Source organism: Mytilus edulis, chromosome 12 (assembly GCF_963676685.1).
Source record: "Mytilus edulis chromosome 12, xbMytEdul2.2, whole genome shotgun sequence".
Lineage (NCBI taxonomy): Eukaryota > Metazoa > Mollusca > Bivalvia > Mytilida > Mytilidae > Mytilus > Mytilus edulis.
In genome coordinates this window covers 25527895-25553161 of record NC_092355.1, presented here as the reverse complement: position 1 = coordinate 25553161, position 25267 = coordinate 25527895, and the positions used below count along the sequence as shown (strand labels likewise).

The 25267-nt window shown below is 32.0% G+C and overlaps 1 protein-coding gene across 1 annotated transcript in view; it reads right to left on the bottom strand.

The window, feature by feature from the left end:
• LOC139498115 (zinc metalloproteinase dpy-31-like) overlaps nt 1-25267 on the bottom strand; it is a 42893-nt gene that overhangs the window by 5725 nt on the left and 11901 nt on the right. Inside the window, exons 2-12 of the mRNA XM_071286452.1 lie at nt 13934-14041; nt 12310-12487; nt 10534-10675; nt 9300-9369; nt 8455-8658; nt 7131-7266; nt 6454-6588; nt 5987-6084; nt 3723-3874; nt 2739-2857; nt 1077-1236 (exon numbers count right to left, since the gene is read on the bottom strand). Coding sequence (XP_071142553.1) covers nt 1077-1236; nt 2739-2857; nt 3723-3874; nt 5987-6084; nt 6454-6588; nt 7131-7266; nt 8455-8658; nt 9300-9369; nt 10534-10675; nt 12310-12487; nt 13934-14041 — 1502 coding nt within the window. The remainder of the gene's footprint in view (nt 1-1076; nt 1237-2738; nt 2858-3722; nt 3875-5986; nt 6085-6453; nt 6589-7130; nt 7267-8454; nt 8659-9299; nt 9370-10533; nt 10676-12309; nt 12488-13933; nt 14042-25267) is intronic.

Genomic DNA, 25267 nt, shown 5'->3' with positions numbered 1-25267 from the left:
AACATGAGCAATACGACGGGTGCCACATGTGGGGCAGGATCTGATTGCCCTTTCGGAGCACCTGAGTTCATTCCAAGTTTTTATTTTATTGGGGTTCGTGTTGCTAAGTCTATAGTTTTCTATGTCGTGTTCTATTATTCATCTATTGGTGTTTTTCATTTTTGGACATGGCGTTGTAAGTTTATTTTTGATCGATGAGTTTGACTATCGCTCTGGTATATCCACCCCTCTTTTGCAAGGAGGTCTTCATTCTTGGTGGTCTGAGAAGCAGTTTATTCTCTTGTCCGGAGCACTTGAGATAACCCCCAGTTTTTGGTGGGGTTCCTGTTGCAAATCCTATAGTTCTTGATGTTGTGTCATGTTTACTATTATTTGTCTGTTTGTCTTTTTCATATTTAGCCATGTCGTTGGCAGTTTATTTTCAAACTAATGAGTTTGACTGTCCTCTGGTATCTTTCGCACCACTTTTAATCATACATTACGGAGCCTGTTGTTCAGTTGTTGTCGTTTGTTGGTGTAACTTATAAGTGTTTGTCGTTTCTCTTTTTTATATAGATTAGACCGTTGGTTTTCTTGTTTAACACTAGTAATTAAGAGGCACTTTATATTCTATTCGTTTGATGTGTTTGAGCTTTTGATTTTTCCATTTGATTAAGGACTTTCCGTCTTGAATTGTCCTCGGAGTTCAGTATTTTTGTGATTTTACTTTTTATAGCTTCCTTTTTAGTGTGAACCAAGGCTCTGTGTTGAAGGCCAGTACTTCGACATATAATTGTTATCGTTTTATACATGGTGATTGAGAATTGTCTCATAGGCACTCATACCATATATATTATTATTTATATTTAAAAGTTTTCCTAATACACGACTAATTAATTAAAATAAAAGCAATACTAACTCCAACAAAAAAAACAAAGGTGATCTCATGTGCTCCGCTAGTGACAATAGATCAGGTTTTACATATGACACTATTTGTCTCACTACGTTAAAATATGTTGATAAATTATAACAAGTGTTTAGAAATCATGCAATAGTGCGATATAATATAAGATTAATTTTTGTAACTTTTAACTTACACAAGCTTATTGCAGTCTTTATTATCAGCCCACCACCAGTTTCCACTGGGACAGGGATTCCATTCAGTATAATTCCATTGACGTTCACAGACGTATGGCACATTCCTAGAACAAGGCCGATGACTTAACTCTGTTCCGGTAACACAGCCTCCACATGGTTCTGAAAAGGTCAGTTTATATTTATATAATAAGCATTCAAGAAATTTGACCTACATTAATGATTTACTTTAAATTTATAACTTGTGACTTGGATAGAGAGTTGTCTTATTGGTATTTATACCACATCTTCTTATATCTATTCACTTATAATTAGGCTGGTATGATGATGAATTTTCTCGAATATTTTTTGAAAATTTGATGTACACTTACTACATGTATCTTTTTTGTATTGATTAAAGAGACGTTTACTTCTCTACATTGGCTAGATGTATAGGGGGAGGGTTGAGATCTCACAAACATGTTTAACCCCGCCGCATTTTTGCGTTTGTCCCAAATCAGGAGCCTCTGGCCTTCGTTAGTCTTGTATTATTTTAATTTTAGTTTCTTGTGTACAATTTGGAAATTAGTATGGCGTTCATTATCACTGAACTAGTTTATATTTGTTTAGGGGCCAGTTGAAGGACGCCTCCGGGAGCGGGAATTTCTCGCTACATTGAAGACCTGTTGGTGACCTTCTGCTGTTGTTTTTTTCTATGGTCGGATTGTTGTCTCTTTGGCACATTCCCCATTTCCATTCTCAATTTTATGTGTTTGCAAATTTTAACACCATTTTCATTGGAATTGTTATGCAACTGTTTTTTACTTAGCTCAATACATATTCACGAGGTCTCATAGAATTTTATCATTTACCTGAACATTGTAATCGTATGCAATTTTAAGCAGATTCCTTGAATTCTTAAAGAATTATGAAAATATCTTGTTCATAAATGGACTGTGGTACATTTGTAACCCTCGGCTGAACTCCTTTTAGCTTATAAATATATATTAAAAGATGTGGTATGATTGCCAATGAGACAACTCTCAAGTTACGTTCAACTATTTTGTATTTTTGTTTCCAATTTTATCATTTATAGATTCTTATCAGGTGTATCAAATTTCAAAACTCACTGTACGATATCATGCCTCAAAAACTATCTTAATCCACCATTTTTTACTTAAGAAAATGCTTGTACCAAGTCAGGAATATGAGAGTTGTTGTCCATTCGTTTGTGTGTTTGAGCTTATTTGTTTGACGTGTTTTAGCTTTTGATTTTGTCATTTGATTAGGGACTTTCCCTTTTTGAAACTGACCTCGGAGTTGGGTTTTTACTTTTTACAGACCCCAACTATACGAAAACAAATCAAAACTCTGATTCTCAAGAGGATGTAGACGGTAGACAAGTGATTTCAAAGTGCAAATGTTTCCTTTTTTGTCATTTGAATGCTTTAAACAGTTCTAATTATTTATCAAAGGTACCAGGCTTATAATTTGATACGCCAGACGTGCGTTTCGTCTACACAAGATTTATCAGTGATGCTTAGATTAAAAATGTTAGAAAGCCAAACAAGTATAGATTTGAAGAGCATTGAGGACCCAAAATACCAAAAGGTTGTGCCAAATACGGCAGAGATAATCGATGCCTAGGAAAGTCTTTAAGTTAGTATATTTCTAAATGTCAATACCTGCCCATATTTTAGCCTGGAATCCATACGATCCTGCTGCATTTGCCCGTAATAGCACCAGCATCTCGTTACCTTCCGAAATAATAGGTTTGGTAGATTCTAAATAGGAACAGCAAATTCTGAAATAGAAATTAATTAATTACTATTAAAAGAAACTGTACAAACTAAAGATGTATGTCCACAAATCTGTCTTATTCGTATGTTATTTGTGATATAACGATAGGTTTACTTTGAAAATAAAGTTTTTATTATGTATTTTTGAGAACAAAAAAGACAGTAAATATTTATCAATTTTTTTTTTAGAAACATATTTAAAAGACAATTGAAATGCAATCATAACAACAATCAATGCAAACCCTAAGATTCTTTACTTTTTTGCTTTTTTAAGGCAAACATTTTTGTAATTGAGTATCTTATTCATTTATAACCTTGTTGATTAACATGGCACGATAAAAACTAAGTCAATTAAGATTGGGGTCGAACACACTATCACATGCGGGGTTGGATTTCACATCCTCAGTCATATTGACAAGATATCAATACAGTACATGAATAACTTAGACCACTCGACCACAGAGCCCCCTTAAGCAGTACCTTTGACTGGTGTAGTTTTCTTTATCAGTATCATGTTTATTTTTAAACAAACCGATTGTTACTTATGTAATAAGGTTCTTATAATATGACAAATCTGACATTTTTACCAGTTATGTCTGTTTGCTTTGCTTACACATTTATATTACATATAATATAATGGCATACACGTGAGAGGTGTGTCTAGCTATGAAACCTTGTATTACATAAGGAAAAGCCTGTTGCATATCAGGAATATGACAGTTGTTTCCATTCGTGTGATTTGTATGAGATTTTGATTTTGCTATTTGTTAAGGGACTTTCTGTCTTGACGTTTGATTGGAGCTCGATTTTTTTGTTATTTTACATAATATATCATTATAATCCACTAAATCATATACATATATATCTTACCGTGCACCTGTTGTAGCAATGTTATGCGAATATCTAACTTCCAGGTAGTTCAGACATTCGACATACTTATTATTGGTATCACTCACACACTGAGGATATTCCATTATACGAGGAGGCGTTATCGTGAAAAATACTCTGGAATTTTTAGGTGCCTGAAAAGAAAATTGCTGATTCATATAACTGTTGATTTGGTATTTGTCTAGTATATCTAAATGGGGATGGGAAATACAAATCAAAGCTTTTCTAGTTTATATAAAGCCAGTAGTTTATTTAGAAGTAACTACATGTTTCAAACGAACACTTCATTATCATTTTTACTATCTGTGGTTAAAACAATATTTGCAGTCTTACAAAGTTTGTTATATTTAACTTTATCAATCACCTATATGGATAATGTGGTGTCAAAGGAGTCATTGCTTTATATGTTAAAAAAGACACAATTTCATCAAATGTATATGAAAATTATGACTGAAAAAGACAAATCGCTTATTGAAACAGGTATTGATTTTTATATGCGACAAACATAGCGGATACGAAGCATTCATTGTTATATAGGATATATAAAAAAAAGACATAAGTTCATGAAATGTAAGTGAAAATTATGTCTCATAAAGCCAAACCGTTTACAGAAACAAGATATTATATAATACTTAACTGACAAACAAGCCTAAATTCACTATTTTACGTACGATTTTGACGTATATATATATTTTTTAAATCAATGCAAGATATCTAAAACAAAATCAAATTCCTTATAGATCTCTTTTTAGCCTTATCGTCTGTTCCAAAATTAAGGCAACAGTAGTAAACCGATGTTTAAATACCACGAACAAAACAGAAAGAAACTAACTAAAGTTAAAAGCAGAAACTGATGGAATTGCAAGATTTCAAAAGGAGCGAGAGCGCATGCTTCGACAAGATTAACGTCATGAATGAACAACCATGCAAATTTACACTAAGAAAAAATATCAAGACTTCACTAAACTGCAGTCAAGTTTAGCGTTTATCCAATATTAAAATCGAAAACAGTACATGTATATTGTGTCTTATGAACTACGACATTTCTCTCAAGTATGTATTGATGATTTTAGTTCCACACATGCAAAACAACATTTATCTTTTAATTTCATAAAGTAACAAATAGAGCTTTGCATAACATTAATGTAGTATGCATGCGTATTTAAAATGAAATACAAAATCATCACATGTATGATAAAACGAAAGATTTAGAAATTAGAGATTACTAAACGCATGTAAAAGAAGGAACTCACCTTTGTATCACTACATTTAATGAATAAACACGCTTTTAAAAACCGATTATTTTCTATTTTTCTATTCAAATATTTACAATATACAATCGTTTTGTTTTTCAACCGAGAATAGCAAAACAGTTAATTCTAAATTCATGAAGTATATCGCTGGAGAACAGTTCCTTCTACTTTGCCATAGTTTGCCATCTTAATTTTGTTAAGCATGGTTGGGTACATGTTCTGAATTAAGTTAGAATAGCACGATTGAATCAGAAAAAAAATAACAAATCCTATGTCGAATACCTAAAACTTGCGGAATAATATGAATAGGGAACATGACAATAAGGAATAGATGTAAACAGAAATCAAGATAAACTAATAAAAAAGGCAGGACTGAATAGACTGAAATTTAAACAGACGGGACAGAAATTACAATTAAAAAATGCAGGACAAAATGCTTCACCCAAGCCCCCCCCCCCCCCACCCCTCAATCAAGATAAAATGGTAGCTCCCTTAGGAACGACATCAAAAGATGAATGTAGAATAAAAAAAATCAAATAGTTTGGGGGTAAAAATTGCTGCAATTAAGTTTTTTTTATTCTACATTGAACTTTTGATGCGTCCCTTAATCCAGAGGGATGTGAAAACTGTTAAGATTTTAAAGTTTAAAGTTTTACTATTGCACAAAATTATAACACCAATGAACTTTGCATGCTAGAATTGTAATTGGATAACCAAGAACAAAATCATGTACGCGAATGCGACGGTGGAAGCTTTTAACGACACTGAACAGCTACGTGATTATTGATCAAGCCATTTAACGTTATAGTACTGTGTTCTATTTCGCAGGTATGAGGTCGAAGGTTTTAATTGACCAATAATAACGATCGTTACATAAAGAGTTATTCTAATAAAGTTTGTTTGATTGGTTATGTCGCACGACCTATCGCTAAGTTTGAACGCAGTTAGGTGTATATATTGCTTCCCTAAATTGAATTCCAAGAGATGACGTACCTTTATGTACCAGTTACACTGTTGTCCGAAACGATAGGACGTAGGATATCCAATTGGTACTGATGAACCAGTCAGATTTATAACGCCACCACACGTATCTGAAATGACATTAATTTCTCAAGTAAGTATAGAAGCACTGATAGAAGTTACAGGTTACAGACAATGATTCGTGAATCTATTTGCATATTAGAACCATATAGACCAAATGAAAATAACGTCACGTCATTAGTTAAATTTCCAAATTTAACCAATCAGGACGTTTTGGTGTACACTTTTGAAAATATTACCTAGGATGCATTAGATTCTGAAACGGCGAATTAAAGCATGGAAGAAAACAGGAAATGAGAAATACGAAGGAGTCGATACAAAAACGAGAGTAATGCAGAACCAAAAAACGCAAAAATGCTCTTAGAAGCAAATGGAAAAACATTTTTAATACATTCTCTCAATCTACGCATTAAACTAACCTCCTACAGATGGCGCAGCTGTTTCACAGTAATTTCCTCCCAGCCCTTCTGTGCAGCGACATCTAGAACATAACTTGGGATCTTGGTAGCCATCATGTTGACATGGTTGTGCCAATTTGGTATTGTTACATTTGTCTGAAAAACAGAATTAAAAGAATAAATATCTTATAATAAGCTCAAAAACACGATTCAAACATCATAGACAAAAATCGAAAAACAATCAACCTATGTTATAAATGATAAACGATAGCCATATTTTACATAATCATTTCATGTCAATTAATATCGCAATTGACTGAATTTAAAATAACACGGTTTGGGTATTCATTAAGTACATTTTAAAGTCAGTTGTCAATTTTTGTTTTCGAAAATTCAATTTATTTCAATAATTGTGTTATCTGAAATCACCGAAGGTTTTTGGTGGGGTTCGTGTTGCCGTTGGTCCCCTATGTGTGACATTTTTACCTATTGTGTCTTTGTTGTACACACATAGTTGTCAACATAATGGAATTGATGCGATTGGCATACAAGTGAGAGGTTTAGCTAGCTTTATAACGAGGTTAAATCAACCACTTTTTACATAAGAGAATGCCTGTACCAGAATATGGCAGTTGTTATCCATCCGTTTGATGTGTTTGAGCTTTTCATTTTGCCATTTGATTAGGGATTTTACTTACCCGCGCAGTAGGCAGCATTTGCTAACTTTACGTCGTAAAACGAAAGTTGGAATCTCTGTCCGAGTGCTCTTTGTAATAATGGATCTTTTGTAATAATTGTTGGTGGGACTGGAGTTTGATTGTCAACAGCATACGCCTACAATGTTACCATGAGTTTATAGACAGTTAAAACATTATAAATTATATAATAGCAATTTCCGAACTTAAAAAAAAACTCAACATAGATATCAGGATAAATATTTTATACGCCAGATACATATATTGTCTACAAAAGTCACTTCAGTGTCGCTCGAATCAAAACAAGTTAGAATAAGGCCAATAAACTACGAAGTTGGAAAGCTTTGAGGACCTAAAATTCCGAGTAGTTTTGCCAAATATATCTAATGCAATATATTCCTAAGATATAAAACCAATTTTGAACTGAACCGGTCTTTTAGATCTGAAGACTGTTCAATAGTTTAAGGATGGCAGTAGTTCATCGATGCTTAAATGTCATAAATTGATTAAATAGACAAATCAATGCAACACATATAAACTAAGAAATTGCATGAACTCAAAAGAAGCGAGACAGGGTGCATTACAGAGTCAGCTTCCCCTGTAAATGATACATGAGTAACCCATATTTTCAGTATTGCAGACTTATCCACTGCTGTGTTTGCAGTCAAATATTTTTTTTCTTCCGAACATTCAGATACTCGTTTTTACATGTTTAAAACATTAACATTTTAAATTGTCTGAAAAGCTTGACGTTGTAGAATTGACTGCAGTACTGAATTTACAACAATAACAAAATCGCAAAAATAAATTTCCAAAACGTCTTGTATATTGTTAATTGGATCAGAGTTTCTAGATTACTTTTAGATAGACAAAAGCATGACCATTTTAAGACTAAAACTTATTTACTAGTGAAATTTTTAATGAACTAAAACAATTTGTTGTATATAAAATTGAGAATGGAAATGGGGAATGTGTCAAAGAGACAACATACCGACCAAATAAAAAACAACAGCAGAGGGTCACCAACAGGTCTTCAATGTAGCGAGAAATTCCCGCACCCGGAGGCGTCCTTCAGCTGGCCCCTAAACAAATATATACTAGTCCAGTGATAATGAACGCCATACTAATTTCCAAATTGTACACAAGAAACTAAAATTAAAATAATACAAGACTAACAAAGGCCAGAGGCTCCTGACTTGGGACAGGCGCAAAAATGCAGCGGGGTTAAACACGTTTGTGAGATCTGAACCCTCCCCCTATACCTCTAACCAATGTAGAAAAGTAAACGCATAACAATACGCGTATATGTCGTGTAGTTTTAACTTACTCTCGAACCATAATGCATTATAGATCCAACATCATAAGGCATATCTTTGTTGTCTAGATCCTTCCAAGAGATGTGTAAAAAGTTGTATTGTTTTCCATATTGGATGGCATTCTGTTGTACCTGTATATGTTCTTCCCTGTCAGGTCGGGCATGTTCATGCCAAAACCCTATCACGTGACCAATTTCGTGAAGAACATGGCCTTCCTAAAATATATTTCGGTTAATATATGACATAGGTCTAATTATATATATATGAGGATGTGGTACGTGTGCCAATAAGACAACTCTCCACCAACGGTCTAATCTATATATCTAACACTGATTATAAGTATTGTAATAATTATATTTCATGTTTGTCAAACAAAACCGCTACCAAAATTATCTCAAACAGATGTTTTTAAATTAATCCCGATGATAAATTTGAGAATAATAATAATCAAAAGAAGAATTATCGTGTGTACCGCTACATAGAGAACTATTATAGCACATTATCTGTATCATGATTCTGTATAATTTTAACGTGGTTCATATTCATAGCACATCAACAAATTCTCCTCCTCACCTAAACATCCAAACAAATATCAAATAGCTACCATTTTTGCTTCTTTTGCGGTCTATATAGGCTAAATAAAATATTAGGAACACAGATTTCAGCACAATTACATTATGTCATATTATATATGGTGAAGAAATTGTCTATATTTACTGACGCTGTTCATATGTGTGTCCTTATTGAAATTAGTGTTTGGATATACATTGCAACGATTTCTCGATGTTTCATAATGTCACAAGAATTCATAACATAATTTGATCTCTTTGTTATCGTTTGTATAAATGTCACTTACATATATACAGTCTTCAAAAATGGAAACTTTTTGCTCTCGATACGTACTTCTTCCAACAAATGACCAGCAACTGAAATTGTATAGTTTAATGGACTTTAATGAGGGTTTGGATGGTGTTTACAAACTAGATGTGAATGGGCTTCTTGTCGAATAAATGGTAAAATAATAGAATTAAAATAAGGTAAAAATAAAAAATAATAGAGAAAAATGGGGTACTTGAATGTAAATAAGAATAATGGGCAAAACTAATAAAGAATAGATTAAACTTGTTTAAATAAAGTAAAGAATAAATAAATTAAATCTATATCAGACTATATTTTTTTTAAGTGTAATGAATTAGCACATCATATCTCTTATTTTCAAGGTAAAAAATTAACAAATATAACAATATTTTTATGACAACTATGAAAAAGGCAAAACGAACAGGTACGTTACACTGTAACTGTTTAAAATATCTACATATACCACAAGTAAGTTATATTTACAATATAAATAATCAGTGCAAAAAATGCTCTCAATATTGGACAACACCTAAAGGCTTAATGTCTATAATTATATATTCGACACAACGAGACAAATGTCGAATTTAATTGCAAATGAATCGACAAATTTACTTTCAGGATTTTTATACCGCTTTCATGTATGTTAACAACATTTTGCTTCGTTTTAATATGTTTTGTTTTTGTTTTTGTTTTTTATTTGTCTAGCCTGCAAAGAATGTCGCGTATGGCAGACCATTGATAATATCTAATGATTTAAAGGACGCATTCAGCGTCATCGTCGTCACCTGATTTTTTTTATCATTATAAAAGGTAGTTATTTTACTAATAGGTCAATGATATTTCAAAAAAACTATCCATCTCAAATACGAGAAATATAGAAGTCATTAATGCTTCAGTGATTTTGGAATGTTTGTGGTATTCATTGACATTTGGTGCATAAAAGGAGATTTTAGTTTCAAAGAAGGGAAATAACTCTTAATTGCCAATTTGTTTTAAGTTTGGGTTTTTTTTGGTAAAAAAAAAGACTTACGGTCTTTATTAGTAACCAGGCCTAAGAGCACGAAAAATAAACTCATTGTCATATAAATGTAGTGATTTTTAGCGAATTTTGTTTGCTCTTGTTTTGGGGGAGGGGATTTTTTGCTTACAAATCAAATGGGTAAAATTCTTGTATTAATTGATTCTTCCAAAATGCTTAAATACATACGTCTATCATAAATCAATATACTCACCCTTCGTTGCTTGTGAATACAATGTAAACTTTGTTTTCATTCACACTTGAGTTGTCTTTATATGTTATTTCTTCGAAAGTAATACAGGTATAACTCTCCCAGTAATTTAAAGCACGTCTTATAATACTTTTTTCAGATTCATCTAAAATAAAAATAAAAAATTTAAAAATTAAATAGTTTTATAAAATTAATTTTGGAGCAAAAAAAAAGGAAAAAAAAATTTAGGTGTGGTAGTTAAAAAAAATATACTGCTTAGCTTAAAGCATGACTGTTCTATATTCTTTTAATTTTTCAAACTCGTTTACGAATAAAACCAATGTGGAGCATACGCCTACTTTAGAAGTTTCAAAGTAAAATAAAAAAAAAAGCTTGGCAACACAGCTGGAGGTACACGTACATTTCGAATTTGTTACGAAAAATGAATTACTAAGTATGTGGTCTATCGAATGTATATTATAATTTTATAATGTTCATGTTATTATCACGATATCAATCATCGTTTTTTTGTAAAGGTGACGGTTACTAACTGAGATCCATTAAATGCGTATATTGTATAGTTAAATGTAACGTTACTTATTTTGCAACAGTTTGCTGCTTCATACTAGAAAAATGTAAAATCATAAAAATACTGAACTCCAAGGAAAATTCAAAAAGGAAAGTCCCCAACCAAATGTCAAAATCAAAAGTTCAAACACATCAAACGAATGGATAACAACTGTCATATTCCTGACTTGGTACAGGTATTTTCTTATGTAGAAAATGGTGGATTGAACCTGGTTTTAAAGCTAGATAAATCTCTCACTTGTATGACAGTCGCATCAAATTCCATTATATTGACAACGATGTGTTAACAAAACAAACAAATTTACTAGGTGAATTTTACTATCAGATCTTTTATATACATACTGTATACGTTACAGTGTCTAACAATGGAATTCATTGTGTGTATAGTGTATAATGAAATATCATTCGTCTCAACTCGTCCGATTCCGTACCCTCACCTAACAAGGAGAGTAGCGGATTCTACCGATGATTGCCGAATGAATGAAATATAGCACGTGCATAGGAAAACTTTCTGATTTTGACATCCTTTAAGGTGGTACCTAACACTACAGGGAGATAATTCTGTAAAGTCAGCTAAACGTTTTAATTACGTTGTGTTGTAAAAGGAATTTTAAGCTTCTCAATGATCAAAATTACTGTTTGTCAAACTGCTATATAACCAGTGTAATTTTTCTGATAAAACGGTTTGAAATTTTTTGAAATTTTTATATTTTTGTTAAAGGGTCAAAGTAAATATTTTGTCAAAATTTTATGAAAATAAACGAGCCAAATAAATTTTAGTCAAGGTGTTGGGTACCACCTTAATTGCATATACTGTATACGTTTAAAATCACAATAAATCACATGCATTCTAGTATACAGATAGGGTGTATTTACTAAGAGATCCATTACATGTACGCTGTATATCTTACTGTTACTTGTGAAATCAATTAAATGCATATTGACAGTAAGGTGTTAATTTTGATATCAATTGAATGCACGCTGTATTATTCGCTATTACTTTTGATATCAATTGAATTCGTACTGTACAGTTAGCTGTTACTTTTGATATCAATTGAATACATACTGTACAGTTAGCTGTAACTTCAATTCAATTCAATTCATACTATGCGGGTAGCTGTTAATCTTGATATCAATTGAATTCCTACTGTACAGCTAGTTGTTACTCTTGCTACCAAATGAATACAAACTGTACTGTTAGCTGTTACTTACTGTGAGATCCGTCAAATGCATACTGTATCGGTAGCTGCCAATGTCGATGTAAATCTGTATTTAACTTTCGTTTTTGTCGAGGATTTCTACTTTCATAAATAATTTGAGCTTGTTTTGGAGTCAATATTATATCTTCTTCAAAAACATATGGAACTGTATTATCTGTTGTGGATTTCGTCTAAAAGAAGAATAAAGTTGTAACATTTTTTTTATATTTATGTTTTTATATTTATTCAACATTCTAAAGGGCAAACATGGGACCTGTCGTCACCAGATAAAATGTATAAAGGAAACATTGAAAGGATAGAATAACTTCCGGAGAAGCGAGCACGTCAAACGGAAGATCCTAGAAATTGTTTTACAGTTTATATCAATCAAATTAGTAATTCAAATATTTACTAAAATAATAGGAGTTGCGTATACAAAAATGCTTTGTTGTGGGTTTCAAAATATGATGCATCACCTTCAAAGAGAATTATTATTGTGTTGTGTAAATATTGTATTTCCGGGTTCTTAAGTATTGACAAATACTTAATTACGCATGCAATAATGCATTTTTAAAACCTCTGTATAAAGATACAAATTGCCCTAGGTATAGAGATAAAGAATGCTTCTTCTGTTGTTTTCCCAGTTACCTGCCTCTGCATTTTACGCACAAAAGCGCTCATGCTTTTATTAAAGATTAGAATCATCCCGTAAAATTATATCCTACATCGTTATGACGAGCAAATCATTAAAGCATACCACAGTCATAAAGATCCCCATGTGCGGTTTGTTTTGCATGTGGTTAACTGATATATTGTGCAATATCAAGCCAAACTGTTTGAGAAGTCAAATATTAAAAGAAGTGGGCGTCCCCAATCATAATTTATCTTTTCAAACCCTCAATAACTTCTCAATTCGTACATCACATATAAACAATAAAAAAAATCTAGCTACAATTCAAATTTTCAAGTTAACTTATGAAAAGCAGGTTTAACACACCATTTTCTACAAGAAGAAAATGCCGGTACCACGGATCCTGAAAGTCGTTTGCAATGCGTTTGATGTGTTTGAGCTTTTGATTTAGCCATTTTTTGTGAAGCACTTTCCGTTTTATATTTTCCTTAGAGTTCGATATTTTTGCTATTTTACTTTAAAATTAGACGAAGAACTTTTTCAACATTATCGATGTCATCGTTTTTGCTGGGTTTTTTTGTTGTTTTTTTTTTTTTTTTTTTTTTTTTTTTTTTTGTGGGGTGTTTTATTTTTGCTTTTTGGTACTTTGCAAGTGCACAAGAAACAATATACTATATTAGACCGAATTAGACTGATAACCTTTTATTTTTGACATGTTTACCTGTTATGTCTGTTTGTTTTGTTCATGCATCATTATCAATATTATTAAATTTGATGCGACTGTCGTACAAGGGAGAGGTTTAGCGCTATAAAACAAAGTTCAATCCACCATTTTCTACATTTGAAAATGCCTGTACAAAGTCAGGAATATGACAGTTGTTGTCCATTCGTTTGATGTGTTTTGTCTTTTTATTTTGTCATTTGATTAGGGACTTTCCGTTTTGAATTTTACTCGGAGTACAGTGTTTTTGTGATTTTACTTTTTTCTAACTTTTCATATACTTACAATTAAATGATGCTCCTTCTCTTCTTTCTGCTCTATAGCAGATAAATAATTTACTACAACTATTTTTTCTTGTATTGTTAGTCCATCTGTTATATTCAATGGCGACACCTATAATAAAAAATATTTAAAAAATGGCATTAGTTTAATGTAGACAGTGTCACATGCAAAAGTTAATTATTAAAAAAATATTTTATATTTTAATCTATTTCAAGACTTTCCAATGGATGTTTTTTCCTTCAAAGGGTCGACGAAAAAAGGACGAATATATATTATAAGAAAACATTACTTTAAAAGACGATTTTGATACAATATTACAAGACGTGTCACAGGTGTATTACAAATGTACCAGAAACAGTTTATGTTTGAAATGTCGTACTTACTAAGAATATTAAATGGCAAAAAATCTGTCAAAATTGAAGATTGAAGTCATTTTTTAAGCATTTTAGATGCTCAAAAAAGATGGTACATTTTGCAATAATTCAACAAATTTAAAGAAAAGATGAAAGTGGTATAAATTCCAGTTTTATCTATTTAAAGCACCTTCTTTTGATCCAAGGGAAGAGTTAGAGTATACTGTACTATGGTAAATTTGTGTATTCTTGTCTTAAATTTTTGCTTATAATTATGCTTGGTCTATTGCCATTTTGTACTTATGGGTTACATATTTGTTTTTTTTTAGTGACACAATGTTGACTGCTGTATTTTTAACATTTTTACCTATTATATAGATATAGGAAGATGTGTAAGTGCCAATGAGACAACTCTCCATCCAAATAACAATTTATAAAAGTAAACCATTATAGGTCAATGTACGGCCTTCAACACAGAGCCTTGGCTCACACCGAACAACAAGTTATTAAGGGCCCCAAAATTACTAGTGTAAAAGTACTATTCAAACGGGAAAACCAATGGCTGTTTGTTTTGTTCACGCATAGTGCTCAATATAATGGAAATTGATGCGACTGTCATACAAGTGAGAATTTTAGCTACATGTAGCTATAAAACCAGGTCTAATCCACCATTTTCTACATAAGAAAATGCCCGTACCAAGTCAAGGATATGACATTTGTTATTCATTCATTTGATTTGTTTGATCGTTTTAATTTGCCATTTGATTAGGGACTTTCCGTTTTCTCAGAGTTCAGCATTTGTGAGATTTCACTTTATATTTTAATATGACGTGCTTTTTTCGCTTTGTAAATAAACCCATGCTCTAAATCCAATGCAATTTGTTTGCGCATGCGTATATTGACTACTGCAGAATAATGAATTTTATCAAATTGAAATGCATTTAATATATTTCATTAACTTAAAACACACCCAAACGTTTAAATGGTGCACATGTTGTTACTAATTCATTTATTATGGCTGGCATGTGTTGCAATTCGAAATTGACATATTTGACCTAGATACGACAACCGTTCATGTTGGCTGTTCAAACTCCTCCCTCTGAAAAATCACATTGCCAGTAGTTGGCTTGTTTACAAACATAAAAGGGAGGTTCATGGAAGAGCCTACTCAAACGGCCTACTCTTATACACATCGGACATAGAAATAACCTTAATTGTCCTAATCAGAATCGAAATAATTGATGCAAGCTATACTTTATTGCAGTTTTAACATGGGTAGGCACTATATTCGTGTTATTTTAGCCCTCACTATCGCTGGGGTAAATATAATCATGAATATAATGCCTACCTATGTTAAAACTACAATACAGTATAGCTTGCATCAATTATTTCTGAACTATAAATGATAAAAAAAATAAATGGAGAAAATATGTCGTAATGAAAAATCAATAACACTATAGAGAACATGTAATTTATGTATATGAATAACAATCTTCCCATTCATAATTTGAAGAAACACACAGTTGAATACAAATCACAGACAAGGCCATACGATGACCTATAGTTGTTAATTTCTGTGTCATTTTGGTCTCTTGTGGAGAGTTGTCTCATTGGCAATCATACCACACTTCTTTTTACATATCAACACACTAGGACAAAGGCAAAATCTTTTCATTCCTACATGTATTTCGCTATTAAGTTTAATATTGTTTGGTTTGTTGTTTGTTGCACTTCAACGTTCTGTTATTGCGTTGTGTTCCTCTTATAGTTGATGAGTTTCCCGTGGTTTAAGTTTGTAACCCGGATTTGTTTTCTCTTCATCGATTGATGACTTATAACAGCGGTATACTACGGTTACCTTTATCTAATGATGATATAAGTCGCTATCACTATCTCGCGCGACATTTGTTAACAAATTTATAAATAAAAAAAAAAACATCAATATCAAAATGTCATATTTTCATTTAATAATCTCCCATTTAACTTCTGTTTTAAGATAATAAATCCTCCCAATCTGTCATCACATACACTAAATCTATGCACTCCCACATCTATCTACCATGACAGTTTGAAGAAACAATTGAATACAAATCAAAGACATGCTCAATACAAAAGAACACATTTGAGGTCAAGGAACAGTCATTGGACTATCATGTTTCATTTGTTTGCATCAGATGCGCATTTCTATAGTCTATGTCTCTTCAGTGGTGCTCGAGACCAAACTTTTTGAAAATCCAAAGCTTATTAAAAAGATGAAGAACTATTACCTAAAAAGGACAACAAGTAAAGCCAAATCATGGCAATGAACCACTTGTCATTTCCTACATGTATTTCGCTATTTAGTTAAATGATGATACTAGTCGCGATCACTCTCTCGAGCGAAACATTTATAAAAAGAACATCAATATCAAAGTGTCATATTTTCATTAATCTCCCATTTAACTTCTGTTTTAAGATGATAAATCCTCCCAATCTGTCATCACATACACTAAATCTATGCACTCCCCCACTCTATCTACGTGTCAAATAAGACAGATCAGATAATAGATCTAACACCACAAATATCTATAAATCTTGTCATCTAAAGATCTCACACCCTCAATAGATAAATAAGACTATTAAATAGGCCTTTCCAATATTCCAATGACCTGATTTTTATATGCTTAAGGCAACATTATTCACTCTTGGAAATGAATGTAAACCACTTTATCTTTTATAAAACATAAACAAGAGTTCGAAAATCAAAAAAGTGGGCGGCACTTATAATTATTTATTCTATTAAGCCCTTATTAACTTCTCATTTTTTATACATCATAAATTATGGTAAAAAAATAAGGAAAAATCTAGATATAAATCAATTGTGCACGTAAACTTACAAAACTGTTTGCAACAGATAAATATTCCAATGACCTGATTTTACCTGCTTAGGGCAACATCTTTTTTTTAAACTCTTGGAAACGAAGTTCAAGGTACACCACTTTATCTTTTATAAATCATTAAAACAAGTGATTTCATGATAATCAGTCGTTTTTATTACAAAGATGTTAAATCATCCATTATATACAAAATTACCTTTCTTACAATGAAATTAAATGCACCAAATGCAGGAAATTGCATGGAAAATTCAAGAAAATGTTAATAAAAACACTAAAAAGAAAAATAAAGAAACAAATAAAGACCTAAACCTTGTTTCGACTAATTTGGAAACTGTCATTTTTCAACTATTTGGACTTTGCCTAATACACGATACATTAATCAAAGTCATGACGATCATTATAATCTCAAACATGTCTTAATTTGTTTATATTGACCATAAAGATTATTATCATAAAATGACCTTGTAACTGACTTTTCATTCATTGCAATATTGAAAATTATCTCTAATTTATTTGTGAGCAAACAATGTTTATGATTCCTTTCGACCAAACTGAACAGCACAACATCAAAATATTTGTAAGAAACAACCAATCAGCCAGTACAAATTTACAAAAGTCGTCAGTGCGTATGACCTCTTATCGCCTGGATATCTGGAACCAACAAGTGACCTTAAAATAAATATTAATTTGGACGTATGCTGAGGCGTTGGAACAATTGTTGTGACAGCAAAGATTAAACCATCAAAAAGAAATACTAGAAAATAGTTCGAATGGTTCTGCATACTAATTTGGGCGTATGGTTAGGCGTTAGAACAACTGTTGTGACAGCAAAGATATAACCATCATTAAAAAATACTAGAAAATACTAATAATTCAGTTCGAATGGTTCTTTATGGTAGTTCTTTGCATTTTTTACTATTAATTAATACTAGGGGCGTGACAGAAAGGACAATTTGTCAATTGGTTATCCAAAGATCAATGTCCAAAAAACAAAACTGATGTAAAGTATTATACTACATTATACATGTACTCATATGTAAATGATGTAATATTAACACACCATTTTCCTGTCTGCAGAAATGGTTTTCCTTAACCTGGAAGTTTTGATATAAAACTTTTTATATAAACGCTCGTTTAAATACTAGACACTTCTGAACAAGTCATAACCAGAATAGCTCCGAAGCAAAGTTAAATTTACAATACTTTAAAGGACATATTATTTTATATTTCATAATATTTTGTAAAATGTCTATATTTATATCAGCAGACTTTGATTGATTTTTTTTCCGAATATTCTTGTTTCGTAATTATACTATAGCAGTAGATGTACATGTTTTCAGGCTTACTTTTTAACAGATGTGTAAATTTACGAAATAATCCTTCAAAATGAAACATATTATAAAAACATGATGTTATCGGTTCTATTATCAAAATTATTTAAGGAATGACTGTAATATTTCTTTTGTCTATGAAGAAATAACATAAAAAATTTGGTGCACACTGAATAACGCGCGTAGCTGATAACAGAATAACGTCACCCAATCAGAAGACGCGTTACATCCAAAATTAAATTATCAATGTATAATTGACACCTTTCAAAGTTAAACCGTAAATTAATTTGTCTATTTATGTCCCTTTTTGGTCATATAGATCCCTACGTTGCAGCGTACTTATGCATCCCTGGCTTTCAAATGTGTATGTTTGAGCGTTCCATGCAGATAAGGCATTCGGACGCACTAGGAAGTCTTTATCTTAATTTACTTTTGTTTTAGCCGTATTTTGTATACATTTTTGTATCAATATTTGTCTATTTGTGTCCTTTTTTATCATATAGCTCGGAGCCTTCCTACGTTGCAGCGTACTTACGCATCACTGGCTTTCAAATGTATAAGTTTGAGCATTCCAGATCAAAGAGAATCCATAAAAGTGCTTTGAACTCGCGATGAAGTGTTATATCCATTGTTGAAGGCCATATTATATATACCTTTTTCATCAAGATTGTTGTTTTAGTGGGTTACAGTCTCATTCATGGGTCAGTCGAACATCTCCATTTATTCATAGCAATTAATGGTAATTATATTATGCTTTACTATTATAGAATCATCTTTAACAAAATGCGGTATGGGCTTTGCTCATTGTTGAATGCCGTACGATGACCTATAGTTGTTAATTTGTGTGTCATTTTGGTCTCTTGTGGAGAGTTGTATCATTGGCAATCATACCTCATCTTATTTTTTTATATCCAATGGTAAAAAAGAAAAAGGATGACTGATTGATTGATGTTTTAATAAAGTCCAGTGGCAAATATGTCATGCATGTTCAGGACAAAATTATAAAAGACCAGACTCCTTTACATTCCTAGGCTTAAGTATACAAATTGCTTGATACTATCTCTTTCCATTACACTTATAACAGAGATAACAGGTTTGTCACCTGGACATCGCAGTAACATTGTAATGACTCTAGGCGTTTACAAAAGTAGTTCGAATAATTCAAAGGTGTAAATTGAATGGTTTATGCGCGCGGTATTTAACAAACTATTTTAAGGATCTCATTTAACATGCCTTTGTTGATTTTGTGGGATTGTGTTTTACAATTGGAAAACCCATAAAAATGTAATTATATTGGGCAAGCACTTTTAATACAATGAACAAAGAAACTTATAAAAGTGTGTACTATTGTGATATTGCCTTTTTTAATGTTACTCTTCCATTGGTGTATACAACACACGTCTTTTTAATCATATTTTTTGTTCCTTCTTATAGTATAATACGGTCAACATCAATAAGACTTTTACACTATACATGTTAGACATAGCAGAGATGATGACGAACACTCATTGTGACGTCATTTTATTATGATACAGAGGTTCGGATGAAATACATATATGGTGTATAATTTATTTTATCAATCATAAACTTCATCTTTTGATCATCGTGTCAAATTGGTTATATATATGAAATGGTGTCGGTCAAATATCAACAGGAAATTAGCTAATGAAGACATTGTTTCTCAATATAGAAAATCTGAAATTCTAAATATGGTCAAGTTTCTTTTTATCAGTCAGGCATACATGAGTCTTTAAGTTCATATAATCAAATCGCGTGAAAAATTGTCCTTCATATCAACATGTTTTTTAATAATTTTAGAATTTTATTTCCTAAAAAATTTCGTTCTTTCAATGGTAAATATGCAAAACGTAACTATTTGGTGAATTTTTATAAATTATTTCTTTTCATGAATTTTCTTGCAGAATGCGCCACTGGACGCCCAGGAAATAACAATCAATAAAGATATCATACCGAGTAAATTCCTTGTTGATAAATTAAGAATCATCAACAAACAAAGTTTCGAAATCATAGGCAGATTTGACCCTGGATTTATTTTGCTATATTTTTTGGGGCCACTTTTGATCATGTGGGACCACGTGTATTCTGGTATTTAGACATCATTGGCCCTCAAATGGTTTGATGAGCTTGTCAAGTGGTTAAATTCAGAAAATCGCTACGAACGTTAAATTTATATGTACTTTACTTGTGTACCCTTTAAATTTTGATCTAAAAACGTTCAAAAACTTTGGTTTTTCCTACTTTTGGTCTGGAACGTGTCTGATGAAGGTCAAAGCAAAAACACGTGTTGTATGCAAGCAAAGCATACATCTTATTTGTTTTTTTATTCGTCTTCTTTATTTATAACAGTCGTTTTTTATGGGGTTCTGGTTGGGGTTTACCGAATAGAGATTATTAGACAAACAGAGCCGATAAATGGGCAAATTTTCCATTCTCAATTTTATTTAAAACCTATAAAGAATATAGAAAAATAGGGTAAAAAGGTAAACATTGCAGAATAAAGGAGAATTAATATAAAGAAAAGAGAAAAATTGAGTTTAAAAAAAAGAATAATAGGCAACAAGTGCAGAATAATTGGCAAAAATATATGAAGAATAGATTAAATTAGGGTTAACAAAAATAAAGAAATGCAGAATAGTAAGCCACAAATGGAGAATAAAGGACAAACATATAAAGAATAGAGAAAAATGGGTACAAAAATAACGAATACAGAATAATAGGGTGCTAAAATAAAGAACATATTAGAGAATAGGGTGCTAAAGTACAGAACATAGAGAATAGGGTGCTAAAATAAAGAACATAGAGAATAGTGTGCTAAAGTACAGAACATAGAGAATAGTGTGCTAAAGTACAGAACATAGAGAATAGGGTGCTAAAGTACAGAACATAGAGAATAGGGTGCTAAAGTACAGAACATAGAGAATAGGGTGCTAAAGTACAGAACATAGAGAATAGGGTGCTAAAGTACAGAACATAGAGAATAGGGTGCTAAAATAAAGAACATAGAGAATAGGGTGCTAAAGTACAGAACATAGAGAATAGTGGGCAAAACATATAAAGAATACAGAAAAATGACTTAAAACATTAAAGATCTCAAATAGAAATAAATGACCCCCAACCAGATCCTCTTTCATGGCTGCCATGATAAGACTTTCTTTTGCACTTTGAAAACTAAAGGTAAATATAAACACTGGAAAAACCAAATAATTCTTATGATTGACAGCAATATTATAAAATTAACCAAAAAGGAAATATCATTGAAGAAAAAAATACAACATTATATAAAGTCATTATTTCAGTGCAAACGCAATTAACCTTTCAAGTACATGCATTGAAACACAAAGTTACTAGGTTAATATTCTCATTTCTCAAAATATATTATTTAAGATATCTACTTCATTAAAATATAATGTATGCGGAATCTTAACATATTATAGTAAAAGATTTGCCATCTTAAACATACAAGATACAATCATTGTTCTACTGACATTTAAAAAAGAAATAAAATTATTAAGTGTGGTAATTAAACATTGAACACGTGATTATTGTTTTCCGTTTTCAGGCTAATTCTGATTTAACCTCTTCAAAATTTTGTCTGTCAAAATATCAATTAAAGATTGAAAACATTTGCATTTAATTTACATCGTTGTTTTATTGAATTTTGACAATGTGATTTAAGAACAACTTGAGTACGACATGACCATGTGACTTGAGTACAACTTGACCATGTTACATTAGTGTACAACTTGACCATGTGTCTTCAGTACAACTTGACCATGTCACTTCAGTACAACTTGACAATGTGACTTTGGCGTTACAAATTGGCCATGGGACTAAACAATCGGGTTTTTCCTCTAAGGAAAGATAAGAAGCTGCGAAGTGAAAGTCGTAATCGATAAATTAAGTTTAAACGGCGTGTCCAAGTTTTTATACATCCAAAACAGGCAAATAAATGCCTCTGCGACATAGATGGTATGCCAAGTAAAAACACATTTTGCCGAATAAACCAGTTAGAAAACATTTGATGTGCGATACCAATTTAAAGATTTTGAGTCAAAATACTATTATACCACTGTCCCAGGTTAGAGGGAGGGTTGGGATCCCGCTAACATGTTTAACCCTGCAACATTATTTATGTATGTGCCTGTCCCAAGTCAGGAGCCTGTAATTCAGTGATTGTCGTTTGTTTATGTGTTACATATTTGTTTTTCGTTCATTTTTTTTTACATAAGGCCGTTAGTTTTCTCGTTTGAATTGTTTTACATTGTCTTATCGGGGCCTTTTACAGCTGACTATGCGTTATGGGCTTTGTTAATTGTTGAAGGCCGTACGGTGACCTATAGTTGTTAATGTCTTTTTCATTTTGGTCTTTTGTGGATAGTTGTCTCATTGGCAATCATACCACATCTTGTTTTTATACCTTCACGTTATTTAGTACAAGTATACTGTGATTTATTGTAAAATAATTTTTTAAATATATATAATGTAACACGGCCTTGGCTGATACATGTATAATCCAGTTATGTCTATCCTTCGTCTACCTTTTGGCCATGCATTCCTTGAGTAAAGATAACAGTCTAATTTTATTGTAAACATCAATAAAGACAATATTTAAAAACATGTATACATGTTTTGACTGTCTTTAAAGTCTATATCGATTGACTTTGATGTCTTAATTTATATTGCCTATCTTCTTTGCTTTTTATTTTTGTTAAGAGGGTGGTAAAGGGTTATTTTCATGCAACATGTTTTGCCATTTTTATATCACGTGCAGCCGTAAAATTGAAATTGGTAAAAAGATCAACGTGCAAGAAATTTTTAATTGTTCGTTCATCGTGAAATGGAAATTTTATTTCGCGTTCTTCGGTGCAGATACACCTTCCCCCTTTACGCCCCTCCTAAAATTGTCAATTTGATCAAAAGCAATGATATTCATTTTCCTCCTGATATGAATTGACAATTTGGTCAAAAGCAATAACATTTCCCTCCTAATATGTGTTTATTTCAATTTATCACTATAATATATAGTCAAAGTTTCACGCTGAAAAGTTCAGAATTAATAATATGTATACAATTGATTGATTGTTTGGTTTTTAACACTTTTAACACGTTTTTTTATATTTCGTGGCGGCCATTTTTCAAGATATAGAATATAGCATAATATATTACCCCTCCCCTTGAAAGACGTCTAGCGTCCGACAAATTAGAGTGAAATGTGTGTGGTCGATAATCGAGAAAGAGGGAGATATCACATTTTATTATTTGAAACTGAAGTCTTCTACATTATACATGTAGCTCATCCTATGAGGGGGATAGGACCGTTATCGGGACTTCGGGATCGGGTGTTTTTAAGCTCGGGAATTCGTGATTGACCCTTTCGGGATCTGGGAATTCTTTTATCGAATTTCGGGATGTGGGGATTTAAATTTAAAATTCAGGACCTCGGGATTACGTGTTTTTAAGACAGGATTTCGGGATCAGGACCCCTCCTACCCACCTCTCCTATTGGTTCCTATAAAAAAAATTCAAGATCAATAATCAGCGGCGGATGCAAAAGGGGAGGGGAGTCCGGGGGTTGAAACCCCTCTTTTTTTTACGATCAATGCTATGTCACCCACCCCTTTTTTCCTTTTTGTATCTTGGATTGGGAACCCCCTTTGGAAAATACATGGATATGCCCCTGACAATGTTTTTCAATATCATTAAAAGAGTACAGGAAACATTTTGGACTGTCATACATAAATGTATATACCTATATAAGTAACAATTCTGCTTGTGTGGCTGTATTTACAGACTGTTTAAAATGAAATCCCCTATATTTTTGCTCTTCCTGTTTAGTTTACCTATGTCATTCTTAAAGTGTCTCAGTACTACTAATATATTATGATTTAATTAGTCTACATATATATCATGTCCTCGTTAGTCGTACGACAGATTGACATGTTACATTTATATGTGTTGTAAAATGTCACACACTTCTACTGGTAATTATCAATTTTGTTACTCCGGAAATTGATATCACCGTGTTTTTTCTTGTGGACTCCGGATATTACCGCTATTAGGTCAAGGATAGTTAGACTGATATATAACTTTTCATAATTATTGTGTTGTTAATACCTGCAACATATATACCACTATATATTTACACAAAGTATGAGCATTTATTATTATTATTATTATCTGCTTGTTATGGTATTTCTGTCAATGTATATCCATAGAGATAGATATATATATTGCTTTTTACATTTTTGTTCATTTTTATTTGTGTCATGATAGCTATCAGTTTTCACGTGTTTGATCTTGCACGTCTTTATCTTTCAAATGTTAGTGTTTACGCGTTGCTGATTAGGATACATTTAGATGTGCGAATCGGACGCACGAAATTACTGGTATATTGCTATTTTAAAATGCAAGGCTGGCAGATGCATTTTTTTCAAGTTTGATTGTACAGTTGATATAAATAAACTATCGAGGCTTGACCAGTACCATGAATAATAGGGTAAATGCGTAGATAAAAAAAAAAGAAGATGTGGTATGATTGCCAATGAGACAAGTCTCCACAAGAGACCAAAATAGGTCACCGTACGGCCTTCAACAATGAGCAAAGACAACCTGCATAGTCAGCTATAAAAGGCCCCGAAATGACAATGTAAAACAATACAAACGAGAAAACTAACGGCTTAATTAATGTAAAAATTGAACAAACACCAAAATCTGTTCTTCTTATGAATCAATGACATTCGTTGTCCCGAATATAGG